The 18,254-nt window shown below is 43.0% G+C and overlaps 1 protein-coding gene across 9 annotated transcripts in view; it reads right to left on the reverse strand.

Moving 5' to 3' along the window:
• The window catches only part of LOC110508054 (neprilysin), a 51,402-nt gene that overhangs the window by 21,637 nt on the left and 11,511 nt on the right, over positions 1-18,254 (reverse strand). For 7 of the 9 annotated variants that reach the window (XR_016492529.1, XM_036964884.2, XM_036964883.2 and 4 more), the window contains exons 3-4: positions 9,582-9,617; positions 9,310-9,471 (exon numbers count right to left, since the gene is read on the reverse strand). Coding sequence is in view for 8 of the 9 variants with exons in the window: in XM_036964884.2 (XP_036820779.1) it covers positions 9,310-9,471; positions 9,582-9,617 (198 nt within the window). In the remaining variant the exon portion in view is untranslated. Of the gene's footprint in view, positions 1-9,309; positions 9,472-9,581; positions 9,618-12,430; positions 12,510-18,254 lie in introns of those variants that run through there. The other 2 variants (XM_090224009.1, XM_036964885.2) reach the window with 2 other exon arrangements.

Consider the following 18,254-nt stretch of genomic DNA (forward strand, 5'->3'; position numbering starts at 1 on the left):
CCTCTGACCCTCTGTTCTGTCATAAGATGTCTGACTTACAGACATTCTGTCTAACCAACATGCGGTAAAGAGGTCAATCGAACTCAACCTAAACAATTGAAGTGCCATGGTAATGCGTGGGCAAATATCCCAAATCTCTTAATTGCCCCCCAGCAAAATGTGCCTATATATGTATGATATTGTTTACAATGTGTATTTCATACTATATGGGAGGTTAAAATCTGAGTATAATGCTTGTATGGATGTCGAACCCGAATACATATGTCATTGTCACCAATCTACTGCATTACAGTTAAAAACAGACTACCACCACTCATTTCTGTATGCTAGCCTTGCTAACACAAATGGGAGTTAGAATTTAGCAGCCACTTCTTCTAAACCTGAAAAAAAAGGGACAACTTCTAAAATGTTATGGAGAGAAAAACTGCCATCTCTCCCCAAAATGGGACTTTCGCAACCACATAGTGAGCCTGTAACAATACAATCAATCATGACAGATTTTACAACTAGCCACTGGCCTTCTAGGCAGAGTCGCAAAGAAAAAGCCACATCTCAGACTGGCCAATAAAAAGAAAAGATTAAGATGTGGAAAAAGAACACAGACACTGGACAGGGGAACTCTGTCCCGGAGTCGCCTCTTCACTGTTGACGTTGAGACTGGTGTTTTGTGGGTACTATTTAATGACGCTGCCAGTTGAGGACTTGTGAGGCGTCTGTTTCTCAAACTAGACACTAATGTACTTGTCCTCTTGCTCAGTTGTGCACCGGGGCCTCCCACTCCTCGTTCTATTCTGGTTAGAGACAGTTTGCATTGTTCTGTGAAGGGAGTAGTACACAGCGTTGTACGAGATCTTCAGTTTCTTGGCAATTTCTCACATGGAATAGCCTTAAGTTCTCAGAACAAGAATAAGACTAACGAGTTTCGGAAGAAAGGTCTTTGTTTCTGGCCATTTTAAGCCTGTAATTGAACCCACAAATGCAGATGCTCCAGATACTCAAGAAGTCTAAAGGCCAGTTTTATTCCTTCTTTAAATCAGAACAGTTTTCAGCTGTGCTAACATAATTGCAAATGGGTTTTCTAACGATCAATTAGCCTTTTAAAATGCTAAACTTGGATTAGCTAACAACGTGTCATTGGAACACAGGAGTGATGGTTGCTGATGAATGGGCCTCTGTACACCTATGTAGATATTCCATTAAAAAAATAAATAAAAAAAAAAAAAATCTGCCGTTTCCAGCTACAATAGTCATTAACAATGTCTACACTGTATTTCTGATCAATTTGATGTTATTTTAAAATTGGACAAAAATGTTCCTTTTCATTAAAAAAAAAACAAGGACATTTCAAAATGACCCCAAACTTTTGAATGGTAGTATATATATCCTGTATACATGAATCAAGGCAAAGCTGGTTCTTGTTTCAGATATTTCTTTGGTCGTGTTCGCATGGGTCAAAAAAAGACAAAAAAAACAAAGTCTGGTTGACGATAGAGCCTCCCACAATGCAGGTGAGGGCTGCAGGATGAAGTTGGTGAAGAGCAATTGCAGAAACTTGCAGTTGACTGCAGTCAAAAGTGAATGACCTTTGATTTTTTTTATAAAGTTCATGCAATCGCCATATCAGACAATGTTTTTAAACATTGTGATGTCACCGACAGCTCATTGGGCCCTTCCCACAGAGATAACAACCATGTCACCTCCCATTTCCTCACTTCCCTTTCTCTAAAGTTCATCCCCATATTTCTACATCTCTCTCTTTTGGACTTGAACCAGTGTCTCTCCCTCCCTCCTTCCTATTTCTCCCTCCCCCTCCAGCACAAACAAGGTACAATTAAAAAGCTCACGGTCAATTGAACAAATTATTGCAGAGTATGCCATACCTGAAACAAAGAGAGAGCGGTGGAAAAATGTCCTACCCACACACAGCTGTGGTTAAGAGCCAAGAGTAGTGCCTCATTAAGCCCGTCAAAACAGTTTGTGCATATATTAATGACAAGAGGTTGTTGTTTTAGTTCGTTTTGGTGTGATTTGTTTCCCCCGCTGTTCGTGCACACAATGGTTATAAAATTTAACATGAAGGCCTCTAGTTGTTTAAACAGAAATGTTCTTTCAGCTCAGATTTACTCAAGAGGCATACAACGCAGCGTAGGCTTAGCCTATAGGCCTAGTGACCTAGTGACTAGTGGCCTAGTGAGAGCCTATAGGCCTAGTGACCTAGTGGCCTAGTGAGAGCCTATAGGCCTAGTGACCTAGTGGCCTAGTGAGAGCCTATAGACCTAGTGATGGTCATTTTCTGATGTATTCGTTTCGGTTTCACCATGCAGACCCGAACCGATGTCCTCGTACTGAACGGGTACGAGTAGGAGGGGGAACTGTGGACAGGTTTGCTGTCATTACATGAGAGAGGAGTAGTTTTTCCATGCACATTCTTTATCTTGAGAAATACTGGACCAAACATCTTAGTTTTAAATGGATCTCCTCAGCAGAAACGTCTAAATTAAATCAACAATATTTTTTTTTTTTTTTTTAATTTACCTTTAGATTAATTTTCACTATTTTGAGGAAGTGTGTACTGGCTGTTGTTGCTGCAGCGTCTCGAGAGAGAAACAGTAATACTGACACTCATTATTTTTTTTAAGCTGAAGGTCTTTTAAGGGAGTGAGTGAGTGAGGCACGGATGTTCGTGTCGCCATTGCCGAGGAGACCAAACCTAGTATGTGGGCGGCTTTATGGTTCCTTTATGACTTTCTATTGCAGTGGAGAACAATGTGAGGCATTTATGAGCAGCCACAAACCCTCGCACACACTTAGGCCTATACAAAACATTCAGTACAAACACACACACACACACGTTATTTACTGCTGTTTACACCTGATGTTAACAGCTGTCCAGGCCAGAGCAGCGCCCCTGGCCTGGACAGGCCGCAGGCAGCTGTAAACAGATACAGGATATGCTGACCAGGCAGAACACTTGTCAGTCAGGCTCCATGGTCCTGAGGTTACTACAGGATGTGACAGGACTCTCCACATACAGACATGGCAGTACACATACAGCATCCCACATCTCTGTCCCGTCAGGATTTCAAACGCAACATTCTTCCATTGGGCACAAAGCGCATTTCATCACGTGAGGATTCAGTGTGCGACAGCAGAAGATTAGACCATCAGGAACAATGACAAAACACAACCTCATTTTGCCCCTCTTATCTTTTCATACAGTTTGTTCCTGTGAATTTTGTCTTGACTGTTATTACCCGTCTGGTACCAGGCTTTTCTTCTGACAGTATTGTTCGGGTGATAATGACGTCTGATAGAGAAAGTGTGGAGACTGATTACTGTAATTCAAATCAGAGACATAAACCTGAGAATCAAAAACAGACACTTTTTTTTTTTTTTTTGGTAAATCAGGCTTTGGCAGTGGACAATCATGCCCATTCCTCTCAGACAAATTAGAATCCCCCAAGAGTACTCTACCGCTGATTTACAGTGCGCTTTAAAAAGCCATACAAGTTCATCACAGATACTTGAAGCGTCAAAAGATGGAAAGTAGGAGAAGAGGTGGAGAGCATAACAGAGGGAGATGAGAAGAGGAGAGGAGGGCAATGAAGTGGAACAGGAAGACAGTAAAATAAGCTAAAAGAGAGGGCTGAGAGTCTCATATTTCCACCCATCTGCATACACCTGTCTACCATTTTTCCAGACTAATTTTAGATGAAGAAAATCATTTTCTACACTGTAGGGGGATCTTTAACAGAGGGTAACCCCCTCTGCCATTAACCCACTGTTCCCCGGTAGGCCGTAATTGTAAATAAGAATGTGCTTAACTGACTTGCCTAGTTAAATAATGACTACCGACCCGTAGCACTCACGTCTGTAGCCATGAAGTGCATTGAAAGGCTGGTCATGGCTCACATCAACACCCTTATCCCAGAAAACCTATAACCTCTCCAATTTGCATACTGTCCCAACAGATGATGCAATCTCTATTGCACTCCACACTGCCCTTGCACACCTGGACAAAAGGAACACCTACAGTTGAAGTGGGAAGTTTACATACACCTTAGCCAAATACATATAAACTCAGTTTTTCACAATTCCTGATATTTAATCCTAGTAAAAATGCCTTGTCTTAAGTCAGTTAGGATCACCACTTTATTTTCAGAATGTGAAATGTCAGAATAATAGCAGAGTGAATTACTTATTTCAGCTTTTATTTCCTTCATCACATACCCAGTGGGTCAGAAGTTCACATACACTCAATTAGTATTTGGTAGCATTGCCTTAAATTGCTCAACTTGGGTCAAACGTTTTGGGTAGCCTTCCACAAGCTTCCCACAATAAGCTGGGTAAATGTTGGCCCATTCCTCCTGACAGAGCTGGTGTAACTGAGTCAGGTTTGTAGGCTTCCTTGCTCACATGCACTTTTCAGTTCTGCCCACAAATGTTCTATAGGATTGGGGTCAGGGCTTTGTGATGGCCACTCCAATACCTTAACTTTGTTGTCCTTAAGCCATGTTGACACAACTTTGGAAGTATGCTTGGGGTCATTGTCCATTTGGAAGACCAATTTGGGACCAAGCTTTAACTTCCTGACTGATGTCTTGAGATGTTGCTTCAATATATCCACATAATTTTCCATCCTCATGATGCCTTCTATTCTGTGAAGTACACCAATTCCTCCTGCAGCAAAGCACACCCACAACATGATGCTGCCACCCACGTGCTTCACGGTTGGGATGGTGTTCTTCGCTTGTAAGTCTCCCCCTTTTTCCTCATCATGGTCATTATGGCCAAATAGTTCTATTTTTGTTTCATCAGATCAGAGGACAAAAAGTATGATCTTTGTCCCCATGTGCAGTTGCAAACCGTAGTCTGGCTTTTTTATGGAGGTTTTGAAGCAGTGGCTTGCTCCTTGCTGAGCAGTCTCATGTTATGTCGATATAGGACTCGTTTTACTGTGGATATAGATACTTTTGTACTTGTTTCCTCCAGCATTTTCACAAGGTCCTTTGCTGTTGTTCTAGGATTGATTTGCACTTTTGCACCAATGTACATTAATCTCTAGGAGACAGAAAGCGTCTCCTTCCTGAGCGGTATGACGGCTGCGTGGTCCCATGGTGTTTATACTTGCGTACTATTGTTTGTACAGATGGACGTGGTACCTTCAGGCGTTTAGAAATTGCTCCCAATTATGAACCAGACTTGGAGGTCTACAATTTATTTTCTGAGTTCTGGGCTGATTTCTTTTGATTTTCCCACGATGTCAAGCAAAGAGGCACTGAGTTTGAAGGTAGGCTTGAAATACATCCACAGGTACACCAATTGACTCAAATTATGTAATTTAGACTATCAGAAGCTTCTAAAGCCATGACATCATTTTCTGGAATTTTCCAAGCTGTTTCCAAGCCACAGTCAACTTAGTGTATGTAAACTTTTGACCCACTGGAATTGTGATACAGTGAATTCTAAGTGAAATAATCTGTCTATAAACAATTGTTGGAAAAATGACTTGTGTCATGCACAAAGTAGATGTCTTAACCGACTTGCCAAAACTATAGTTTGTTAACAAGAAATTTGTGGAGTGGTTGAAAAACGAGTTAATGACTCCAACCTAAGTGCATGTAAACTTCAGACTTCAACTCTATGTGAGAATGCTGTTCATTGACTACAGCTCAGCGTTCAACACCATAGTGCCCTCAAAGCTTATCACTAAGCTAAGGACCCTGGGACTAAACACCTTCTGCAACTGGATCCTAAACTTCCTGACGGGCCGCCCCCAAGTGGTAAGGATAGGTAACAACACATCCGCCATGCTGATCCTCAACACGGGGACCCCTCAGGGGTATATAGGGAGGAGGTCAGAGACCTGGCCGTGTGGTGCCAGGATAACAACCTCTCCCTCAACGTGATCAAGATAAAAAGGAGATGATTGTGGACTGCAGGAAGAGGACCAAGCACGTCCCCATTCTCATCGACAGAGCCAAGTTCCTTGGCGTCCACATCACCAAAAAACTATCATGGTCCAAACCCACCAAGACAGTTGTGAAGAGGGCACGATAACGCCTATTCAGGAGCTTTGACAAGGATCCTCAAATTCTCAAAAAGGTCTACAGCTGCACCATCGAGAGCATCCTAACTGGTTGCATCACTGGCTGGTATGGCAACTGCTCAGAAGCCGAACACAAGGCGCTACAAAGGGTAGTGAAAAATTATCAAAGATTCCAGCCACCCTGGTCATAGACTGTTCACTCTGCTACCTCACGGCAAGCAGTATTTGAGCGCCAAGTCTAGGTACAAAAGGCTCCGTAACAGCTTCCATCTCCAAGCCATTAGACTGCTAAACAGTTATTTGAGGGGCTACCCAGACTATTTGCATCAACCCCCTTTTTTTACGCTGCTGCCACTCGCCGTTTATTCCCTATGCAGTAATTTTAGCCCTACATTTACCTCGACTAACCTGTAACTCCGCACATGTTTACATTTAGAAGACAATCTTATCCAGAGCGACTTAGAGGAGCAATTGTGGTTAAGTGCCTTGCTCAAGGGCACATCAGATGTTTGGGCTTGGGATTCGAACCAGTGACCTTTAAGTTACCGACCCCCTGTATATAGCTTCTTTATTATATTAATTGTGCTACTTATTTTCTTACTTTAGTTTATTATACTTTTTTTGCTAATATTGTCTTCAAAAATAAAAATAAATATTAATTGTTGGTTAAGGGCATGGAAGTAAGAATTTCACGGTGTTGTAGTCGGCGATTGTGACAAATTAAATCAGCAAAAAAATAAAACGTCCTCACTGTCAACTAAGTTTATTTTTGCATGAACGTGACAAAATTCAACAACTGAGACATAAACGGAGCAAGTTCCACAGACATCCGACTAGCAGATATTGAATAATGTGTCCCTGAACAAAGGGGGGGGGGGGGGGGGTCAAAATCAAAAGTAACAGTCAGTATCTGGTGTGGCCACCAGCTGCATTAAGTACTGCAGTGCATCTCCTCCTCATGGACTGCAACAGATTTGCCAGTTCTTGCTGTGAGATGTTAACCCACTCTTCCACTAAGACACGTGGAAGTTCACAGACATTTCTGGGGGGGGAAATGACCCTCACCCTCCGATCCAACAGGTCCCACACGTGCTCAATGGGATTGCTCTTCAGCTGGCCATGGCAGAACAATGACATTTTTGCCTTGCAGGAAATCATGCACAGAATAAGCAGTATGGCTGGTGGCATTGTCATGCTAGAGGGTGTCAGGATGAGCCTGCAGGATGGGTATCAGAGTCTTCCCTGTAACGCAGAGTATTGAGATTGAGCTTGTTGCCATTGCAGGCAGTCCGATGATGCGGTGACACACCACCCCAGAACATGACGGACCCTCCACCTCCAAATCGATCCCGCTCCAGAGTACAGGCCTCGGTGTAACGCTCATTCCTTCGACGATAAACGCAAATCCGACAATCACCCTTGGTGAGACAAAACCGTGACTCGTCAATGAAGAGCACTTTTTGCCAGTCCTGTCTGGTCCAGCGATGGTGGGTTTGTGCCCATAGACGACGTTGTTGCCGGTGATGTCTGGTAAGGACCTGCCTTAACACAGGCCTGCAAGTTCTCAGTCCAGCCTCTCTTAGCCTATTGCGGACAGTCTGAGCTCTGATGGAGGGATTGTGCGTTCCTGGTGTAACTCGGGCAGTTGTTGTTGCCATCCTGTACCTGTCCCGCAGGTGTGAGGTTCGGATGTACCAATTCTGTGCAGGTGTTGTTACACGTGGTCTGCCACTGCGAGGACGATCAGCTGTCCCTCCTGTAGCGCTGTCTTAGGTGTCTCCAAGTACAGACATTGCAATTTATTTCACACAGATGAGCAGGGACCCTGGGAATCTTTCTTTTGTTTTTCAGAGTCCATAGAAAGGCCTCTTTAGTGTCCTAAGTTTTCATAACTGTGACCATAATTGCCTACCGTCTGTAAGCTGTTAGTGTCTTAACGACCGTTCCACAGGTACATGTTTATTAATTGTTTATGGTTCATTGAATAAGCATGGTAAACAGTGTTTAAACCCTTTACAATGAAGAGTTTTGATTTTTACAACTTATCTTTGAAAGACAGGGTCCTGAAAAAGGGACGTTTCTTTTTTTGCTGAGTTTACAATTTGACTTGGCACATGTGCAGGGACATACATTTATCCAATGTAATCAGACAGACCACCGAGCCCCCACCACCACCACCACCCAATCCTTCAGGTGTAAGGGAAGCCTTCCTGTCAATCTACTGTCAAGATGGTGCTAACCAGATGGTGTTAACGCCTCCAACTATTCTAAGGTCGGGATTTCATCAGATGACACTTTGTCCTCTATGCACTTTAAAAAATAAAAACATGTTCCTGCGTTGGCAGTAAATGCTGCAGATAGATGACACCATTAACCACAGTGACTATTCCTAGAGACCCTGTTTTTCCCTGAAGGACAAGCTGCTGTAACCCCAGCAAATCCTCCAACCACACAAACCCCAGCCACCACTCCTACCTCCCTGGCCAACAGATCCACACCCTAGCCCGCACCCCTACCTCCCTGACCAACAGATCCACACCCTAGCCCGCACTCCTACCTCCCTGGCCAACAGATCCACACCCAGGCCCCTCTCACTCCTACCTCCCTGGCCAACAGATCCACACCCAGGCCCCTCTCACCCCTACCTCCCTGACCAACAGATCCACACCCTAGCCCGCACTCCTACCTCCCTGACCAACAGATCCACACCCAGGCCCCTCTCACTCCTACCTCCCTGGCCAACAGATCCACACCCAGGCCCCTCTCACTCCTACCTCCCTGGCCAACAGATCCACACCCAGGCCCCTCTCACTCCTACCTCCCTGGCCAACAGATCCACACCCAGGCCCCTCTCACTCCTACCTCCCTGGCCAACAGATCCACACCCAGCCCCCTCTCACTCCTACCTCCCTGGCCAACAGATCCACACCCAGCCCCCTCTCACTCCTACCTCCCTGGCCAACAGATCCACACCCAGCCCCCTCTCACTCCTACCTCCCTGGCCAACAGATCCACACCCAGCCCCCTCTCACTCCTACCTCCCTGGCCAACAGATCCACACCCAGCCCCCTCTCACTCCTACCTCCCTGGCCAACAGATCCACACCCAGCCCCCTCGCACTCCTACCTCCCTGGCCAACAGATCCACACCCAGCCCCCTCTCACTCCTACCTCCCTGACCAACAGATCCAAACCCAGTCCTCACACCTCCCTGGAAAACTCACTGAATCCAAACTGCGCCATGCTACAAGACTTTCAAACCTTTCAGGACCACCTCCAGTTCGTCTTGTAGGATGTCGAAGGTGCTGTATCGGGAGCTGGTCTCTGGGATGATGTTCTTCTTCAACCAGCCTCCACAGGCGTACTGGTAGAAGTTGTCACACGGGTCCACATTGGCATCCATGTTCTCTATCAGACGAGACGCTGCACACAGACAAACACAGCTCATATTCTACCTGTGTGTGTGTGTGTGTGTGTGTGTGTGTGTGTATGTATGTATGCATGTATGTATGCATGCATGTATGCATATTTACCTGCCTGAGTGCAGTCCGCCGTGGTGCAGACACCATCTAAAAAAAGGGAGAAAAAAATATAAACCAAACAAGTGTATTCATTACTGCCAACTTAAAATGATCATTGTTTTTTTACAACCAGATCTCAATTTTTTATGTAATGGCATGTTATAGAAGCGTCCAAACACCTTTTTTTGCGATTTCACTTGGTTTTCAAGAGACTCGAGCGATACCTGTCTGTCCATTCTAGCAGCAGGCTACACGGAGAATGGAACTGCTGGATAACGGAAAGCTTGGGTCGCACAAACAGGAATATAATGCTGCGGATAAAGTTCAGAATGATAATTTCCTGTGTATAACATCTTAAGGTCACTATACTGAGAGCGTCTCCGTTTCTAAAAGGACGGGGTGTTTATGTTGTTTTTTCCAGAGCCCCCGTACTGCACGGAAATGGAAAATGTTTTAAATTAAGTTTCCAGACACTTCTATAACAAGACACTTAAATCAATAGAGATTTGGTTGTTTTAAAAAAATATATACATAACATTTTAACACTTTAAGCACTCTAAATGTATATTACATCTCGATAAATTGAAGATGGATCACACGGTCACAAACCTCACGGTACTACAGGAAGTAGATGCACATCTAAGTGAACGGAACTGAATGAACAATGTTTGACTTGGTTAAATGGCTGAATGAACATTTGGCTCCGGAGAGCACTTCATGGTTTATTTGTAATGAATGTTTGGCGTAATCTACGTATAAATCCTTGTTGATCCCCCCTTCTAGGAAATAACCAGGAGGGAAATCATGAACAGTGCTTTGGTTTCCTGTGCTGTAATGAAGGGATTACAATAGAACAGGTTTCTTGGTGAACGTTTTGGTTTTTGCCCTACCACCACACAGCTGATTCAAATAACCAACTCATTATCAAGCTCTGGTCATTTGAGTCAGCGGTGTAGTGCCGGGGGGGGAAAACATCGCTCCTTTTCTCTGCTAATACGCTAATGTTGATAGTGATGTTCAATTTAAAAAAGTAACAGTTACATGTAATGGTGGGTGTGCTCCAAAGCAGACTTGGGGAAAATAATTACAATTTCAGTTCTCTGTCAAACTCATTAGCTGCATTTACACAGGCAGCCCAATACTGATTTTTTTTTTCTCACTAATTGCTCTTTGACCAATCTGATCAGCTCTGAAAAATATCTGATGTGGAAAAATCTGCAGTGATTGGTCAAAAGACCAATAAGTGTAAAAAAAAATAATAAAATCTGAATTGGGCTGCCTGTGTGTTAGCGCTATCGACTCCTAGGGACGTCCCTAACATTAACCCAATGCAAACGCTGCACTGTTGGATCAGCCTTCTGTGGCGAATTTCAGTTTTGATTATCACAAAATGATCACTCCACACACACTGTACTGTCCTCCTCAGGCTGTGTTCAACCGTAATTAGACAGACAGCTAAACTCCATTCAAAAACCATGTCAAGAGTCAGGATTTTGCCAAACCTCCAGGATTTAATGAAATGGTGTGAAACTTCAAAGAACACAGAATAATACAATGAACATATAGTTCAGACATTACCCATGGTGCAACATAACATATAGTAGAATGCTTAGGTAAAAGCTGTATCCAATAAGCATATTGAAATGAACAATGTTCTAAATTCAAACACTGCCCACATAGACCTGTATGCTTGCGTAAGGCATGGAGAGATCACATAGACCTGTATGCTTGCGTAAGACATGAAGAGATCACATAGACCTGTATGCTTGCGTAAGGCATGAAGAGATCACATAGACCTGTATGCTTGCGTAAGGCATGAAGAGATCACATAGACCTGTATGCTTGCGTAAGGCATGAAGAGATCACATAGACCTGTATGCTTGCGTAAGACATGAAGAGATCACATAGATCTGTATGCTTGCGTAAGGCATGAAGAGATCACATAGACCTGTATGCTTGCGTAAGGCATGAAGAGATCACATAGACCTGTATGCTTGCGTAAGGCATGGAGAGATCACATAGACCTGTATGCTTGCGTAAGGCATGGAGAGATCACATAGACCTGTATGCTTGCGTAAGGCATGGAGAGATCACATAGACCTGTATGCTTGCGTAAGGCATGAAGAGATCACATAGACCTGTATGCTTGCGTAAGACATGAAGAGATCACATTTAGCAAGTGATTCTATCTGCCAGATCGTCCCGCTGTGGCTATGCAAAGTTACAGCACAATTACATAGGAAAAAAAACGAATGTCCCTTGTCTGTTACGAAGGTTGACTTAAATTACATTTCAACTCATTCTGCCGATTGTTTGTGGGGTTTGTCCTTCAGTGGGTTATAATTTGAGACAAAATATCCACAGGAAAGCATAATTAAACAGACTTCAAAACTCAGGGCTCCGTGTGGCAATGAAGATTTGTTTGCTCATGCACAAGACGATGATACACGCAGGCGATGCATACCACCCGCAGTCTTGCAGGCGTTTACATGGTTTTGAGCATGTGTCAGGTCATAGAAATGTCAACTCCAGTTCCTCGCTCTAAGTTTGGTAAATAATACGTTCCTGTGGACATTTCATTTCAAATTTTAACCAACTGAAGGACCAACTACACAGACACCCGGTAGAGTAAGTTCAAAATGTAAATTATATTCAACATTCTGTCTTGAAAAAGGAAACTTTCCACAGTTTTGCAGTGCTTTGTTTCAGACTGAATCCCAAGAATTGGTATCACAGTCTGATTTATTAGGCAAGCTGCTACTCAGCAAAACAACTGACATAAAACCCAAACAACAACATCCTCTGTGGAAAATAACTTCTGATATAGCAAGATGAACATGCAGACAACGTGTTAGACTTACAGACAATGCTTTGGCAGGCAGACACAACAAGGATGGCTAGAGATACCCCGGAGTACATGTTCCTGTGATGAAATGTGGTCACCTGATCCCAATGGAGCACAGAAGTACCATTGAATGCATGCAGTTAACGAGGTGTAGTAGAACAAACATTCAGCAGGTGGCGCTAGAAATCGCACCACAATGGAGGCAGAACACACAGTGACGCACACAGAGCGGCGCGGAGACTCTCGTGGTAAACTAGCTCCCTGTTTGCATCCTGCCTGCTGTGACTATTTACAAAATGGATCCGCTATAGTTGGCTGGGCAAGATTGCTGGACTATTATCAAAACCAATAAACCCGAAGCATGTTTTGGGGCTCGTTCAGTGGCTTTTTACCATGTTTTTTGCTTAACCTCTCTGGGATATGTGGGATGCTAGCGTCCCACCTAGCGTCCCACCTGGCCAAAAGCCAGGGAAAATGCAGAGCGCCAAATTCAAATAAATTACTATAAGAATCAAACTTTCATGAAATCACACATGTAAGATACCAAATTAAAGCTACACGTGTTGTGAATCCAGCCAACATGTCAGATTTCAAAAAGGCTTTTCGCCGAAAGCAAACGATGCTATTATGAGGGTAGCACCATAGTAAACAAAGAGAGAAAACATATTTCAACCCTGCAGGCGCGAAACAAAACACAGAAATAAAAATATAAATCACCTTTGACGAGCTTCTTTTGTTGGTACTCCAATATGTCCCATAAACATCAGAAATTGTCATTTTGTTTGATTAATTCCCTCCATATATATCCAAAATCACCAAGAAGTTAAAAAAAGGCAACGCCAATCTCTACCATGGGTGGCTGGTGGCACCTTAATTGGGGAGGATGGGCACCTAGTAATAATATATGCCATTTAGCAGATGCTTTTGTCCAAAGCGCCTTATGGCTTATAGAAGTGACTGCATCCATTTTAAGTATGGTTAGTCCCAGGAATTGAACCCACTATCCTGACGTTGCAAAATCCATGCTCTACCACCACCACGCTTGACTGTTGGTATCTTACTGTGGAAGGCAGTGTTTGGTTTTCACCAGACATAATGGGACCCATGTCCTCCAAAAAGTTGACTCAAGTTTGCCAAAAAGCACCTTGAAGCTCCTGGGTGGTCGTCAAGACTCTTGGAAGAATGTTCTATGGACAGATCAGTCAAAGTATAACTTTTTGGATGAAATGAGTCCCATTATGCCTGGCCAAAACCAAACACTGCATTCCACAGTAAGAACCTTATACCAACAGTCAAGCGTGGTGGTGGCAGTGTGATGGTTTGGGGTCAGCGTGGTGGTGGCAGTGTGATGGTTTGGGGTCAGCGTGGTGGTGGCAGTGTGATGGTTTGGGGTCAGCGTGGTGGTGACAGTGTGATGGTTTGGGGTCAGCGTGGTGGTGGCAGTGTGATGGTTTGGGGTCAGCGTGGTGGTGACAGTGTGATGGTTTGGGGTCAGCGTGGTGGTGGCAGTGTGATGGTTTGGGGTCAGCGTGGTGGTGGCAGTGTGATGGTTTGGGGTCAGCGTGGTGGTGGCAGTGTGATGGTTTGGGGTCAGCGTGGTGGTGGCAGTGTGATGGTTTGGGGATGCTTTTCTGCCTCGGGACCTGCACAACTTGCCAACTTGCCAATTCTATAGGAGAATATCAGGCCATCTGTCTGTGAGCTGAAGCGCAGCAATACAATAATCCAAAACACACAATCAAGTCTACATGAAAATGACTAAAAAGCAACACATTCGATGTTTTGGAAAGGCCTAGTCAAAGTCCAGACCTAATCCCAATTGAGATGTTGTGGCAGGACTTGAAACGAGCAGTTCATGCTTGAAAAAAAAACTACAAAGTTCTGCATGGAAAAGTGGGCAAAAAGTTTATCCACAGCGACATGAGACTGATCAACAACTACAGGAAGTGTTTGGTTGGAGTCATTCCAGCTAAAGGTGGCACAACCAGTGATTGAGCGTAAGGGGGAGAAAATAAGAAAAAAAAAATCACAGGGGCATTGGGTGTTTCATAACTTTGTTTATGAAATATGTATGTCGTTGTTGTGATATTTGTTCACTCAGGTTCTCTTTATCTAATATTAGGTTTTGTGTTGAAGATCTGATAACATTCAGTATCAAAAATAAGCAAAAGTAGAATAAAATTTGAAAGTGGGCAATACTTTTTCACAGCCCTGCACAGCATCTACCTCTGTGCCAAATTTGGTTTACTGTGGAGTCCATACTTTCAACTCGGCCCCACACCACTATTATACAGAGAGATAATCTTTCATTCCTCCACACTAACAGACTTGGTAAATAGTGTTTTGTTTGTGGTAACGAGTTCCTTAAAAGTCCTGCAACTTCAGAAGGATAAAATAAAAGGGTTTCAAAGATGATGACATTTTGACCCAATGGCACTTTCATGGTTAACTAGAACCCTGTTAAAATCATTTATTTCCATAAAACATAACTCGAATTTATAGCCCAGTGTCAAAACACCAAATTCATAATCAATATACTGAAATAGGTTGTTATAATTTGAAAACGTGACATAAAAATGGACTACACATACAGTTGTCTGTCAGATGACTTCCTGTAATCAACGTACTCCTCGCCTCATTAGTTAGCTTTCGAGCTGGGGCGATCGGCTAAGAGGCTTGAGGAGGGCGGTCACGTGTGTTTTTGAGGCAGAGGTCCCGAGTTCACGCCAGGTATTGGATGAGTTTGAGAGGAAGTGCTCCTCGCTAAGCAAGCAGTGTGATGTCCTTTACACATGCAAATTATTCACACACATTGATATTGTATTTAAATCAATGGAGCAGGGACAATTTGCTGCTGCTACTCTTTTAAAAACAGACAAACCACAAAGAGCTTGGGTATACTAAATATATACACACTACACCACCTGTAGTGGTCGTCTCCTTCTGGGACGATTTTTACAGCATATGGTCAATACGAAAAAAGAAACGCAACACTTTTGAGATGGGAAAATGTCAACAAATCATCTCTCCACTGGTAGTTCTAAATAGGGACAGGTGTTGGCTCTCATTTGACTGATAGCTTGACTGTCAAATCCGACTATTTGTGGCCAACTACTTTTATAATGAGCGGATGTTCCCTTTTGCCATTTGGGTTTGAAAATGACAACAGCGCTGCCATGGAGAGTCGCGTACAAAAAATCAACAGTACTTAACCAAAGATATGAATTTGTTTAAAGAAAACAATTTAGGGTCATTGTCGGGACGATAACGGTTTACATTAATATCACCACTCTGAAGTTAAAAAAATTAAAAAGGATGTGTAATACCACTCAGTTTTGTGGTGAAAATGAGAGCTTGCAAAATATATCCTGAACAAATATAAACACAACATGTAAAGTGTTGGTCTCATGTTTCATGAGCTGAAATAAAAGATCCCAGAAATGTTCCATATGCACAAAAAGCTTATTTCTCTCAGATTTTGTTTACATCCCAGTTAGTCAGCATTTCTCCTTTGTCAAGATAATCCATCCACCCGACAGGTGTGGCATATCAAAAAGCTGATTAAACAGCATAATAATTACACAGGTGCACCTTGTGCTGAGGATAATAAAATGTGCAGTTGTCACACAACGCATTGGCACAGATGCCTCAAGTTGAGGGAGTGTGCAATTGATATGCTGACTGCAGGAATGTCCACCAGAGCTGTTGCCAGAAAATGTAATGTTAATTTATCTACCATAAACTGCCTCCAAAGTGGTTTTAGAGAATTTGGCAGTACGTCCAAATCGGCCTCACAAACGCAGACCATGTGTAAACACGCCAGCTCAGGACCTCCATATCAGTACTGAGGATTATTTCGCTCTTCAATAAAGCCCTTTTGCGGGGAAAAACAAATTCTGATTGCTCCCTAGTGGGTGGGCCTGGCTGCCAAGTGGGTGGACCTATGCCCTCCTCTGTGCACCCCTGCCCAGTCATGTGAAATCGGTAGATGAGGGCCTAAAATTTATTTCAATTGACTGATTTTCTTATGAACTGTAACGCAGTAAAATCTTTGAAATTGTTGCATTTATATTTTTGTTCAGTATAATAAATAGAAAAAATGTCCACATTAGGGAAATTAGCACAAAATATAATACTTTTATATATCAATGAATAACAATAAATATAACAAAAAAAAGTTAATGGACAGCTACAATTTTCTTCCAGAGACGTGTAGGACAACTAAGATGGTAGCCTATGAAACTAAGATGGTAGCCTATGAAACTAAGATGGTATCCAATGAAACTAAGATGGTATCCAATGAAACTAAGATGGTAGCCTATGAAACTAATCAAGATGGTAGCCTATGAAACTAAGATGGTAGCCTATGAAAGAAATCAAGATGGTAGCCTATGAAATCAAGATGGTAGCCTATGAAATCAAGATGGTAGCCTATGAAATCAAGATGGTAGCCTATGAAATCAAGATGGTAGCCTATGAAATCAAGATGGTAGCCTATGAAACTAAGATGGTAGCCTATGAAACTAAGATGGTAGCCTATGAAACTAAGATGTAGCCTATGAAACTAAGATGGTAGCCTATGAAACTAAGATGGTAGCCTATGATTAAAAAAGTAAGCTATTTCATCTAACATATCCAGGAATTGCTGATTTATATTGATGTGCAACCTGTCAAAATAGGATCCAGAATTATCCGAATTTGTTTTTGCTCTTCAGAGAATTTGCCGCCATCTTTGTGCATATTGGCCTGTAGGCTATATTATACACTACCTGAGGAAGTGGGAACTCAAAACAATTAGCTAGATTGTTAACTCCAAATATGATATTGTTGCTATATAGCCACGATGGCTAATTGATTATTCTAAAATCAGTCAAATGTAGGCTTATGTCCACAAAGACTTTCCAACAATAGTCCTAGGTTACCTACTCACTGCAAAATGGCATGCTCTGCCCCACTCTGCGGATGCATCAAAACCACACTAGGCTACAGCCTACTCCGGTTGTGAAGTGGCACTCACAGAAAGCTCTCTGTAACTAGAACAACAGTAGTTGCTTTGAAAACTGTATTTTTCCCCACAATTGCATTTGATCAAAGGTCATACGCTTGTTTCTTCTCATAATGCATCTCTCCCTCCTCTGTGAGCACAATGGGGAGAGGGAGTGAGAGTGGCTCACTCACACAGAAGCTGACAGTTAAACAGTGACAAGGCTGATACTTTCATAGCAGGCATCATCAACGCTCCATATGCTTTTACTGGTGTTGACCAAATCATGGTTTTAAAATCTACAGGAACGTTATGAAGCAAAATAACAGAAAATTCTCGACATACTTCAGTAAGAAGGTAACGTCTGTAATTTTCGGTTAATCTGAGACTTGTCAGAACCTGGCTATGGGATGCAGGGGGGAAAGTGAGAGGTCGGAGAGAGACAACAAATTCAAAGACAGCCTATTTCTCTGTCCTCAAGGGGAGAGAGAGAGAGAGACAAATAACTAGACTGTTGTTTACTACTATACTCCACACTAGTGTTGTTTTACATTTCATAAAGCAGTTTGTGTTTCTTAAATCAGGCAAAGCTAAAGAGCAGGCTGGTGACTGGTGGTTTCAGACAAGCCTGCCTGTCAACACTCATTGCTTGCTCACCAGCTGATGTATGCTGCATGTGCCAGGTGTGGAGCGTCTTTTCCACTGCTAGAGAACAGAACCCATCGCTGCTGCGCACACACAGTGCTAATATTCTGCTTATCATTGTAGCCTATCCAGTCCAAGTGCAAATAGTCACGAGAAGGAGGTCTGAGTCGCCAATGGTCAAGAAGGATGACCTGGCCTCCACAATCACCTG

The sequence above is a fragment of the Oncorhynchus mykiss genome, chromosome 27 (assembly GCF_057628025.1).
Source record: "Oncorhynchus mykiss isolate SJ-2025 chromosome 27, ASM5762802v1, whole genome shotgun sequence".
Classification (NCBI taxonomy): Eukaryota; Metazoa; Chordata; class Actinopteri; order Salmoniformes; family Salmonidae; genus Oncorhynchus; species Oncorhynchus mykiss.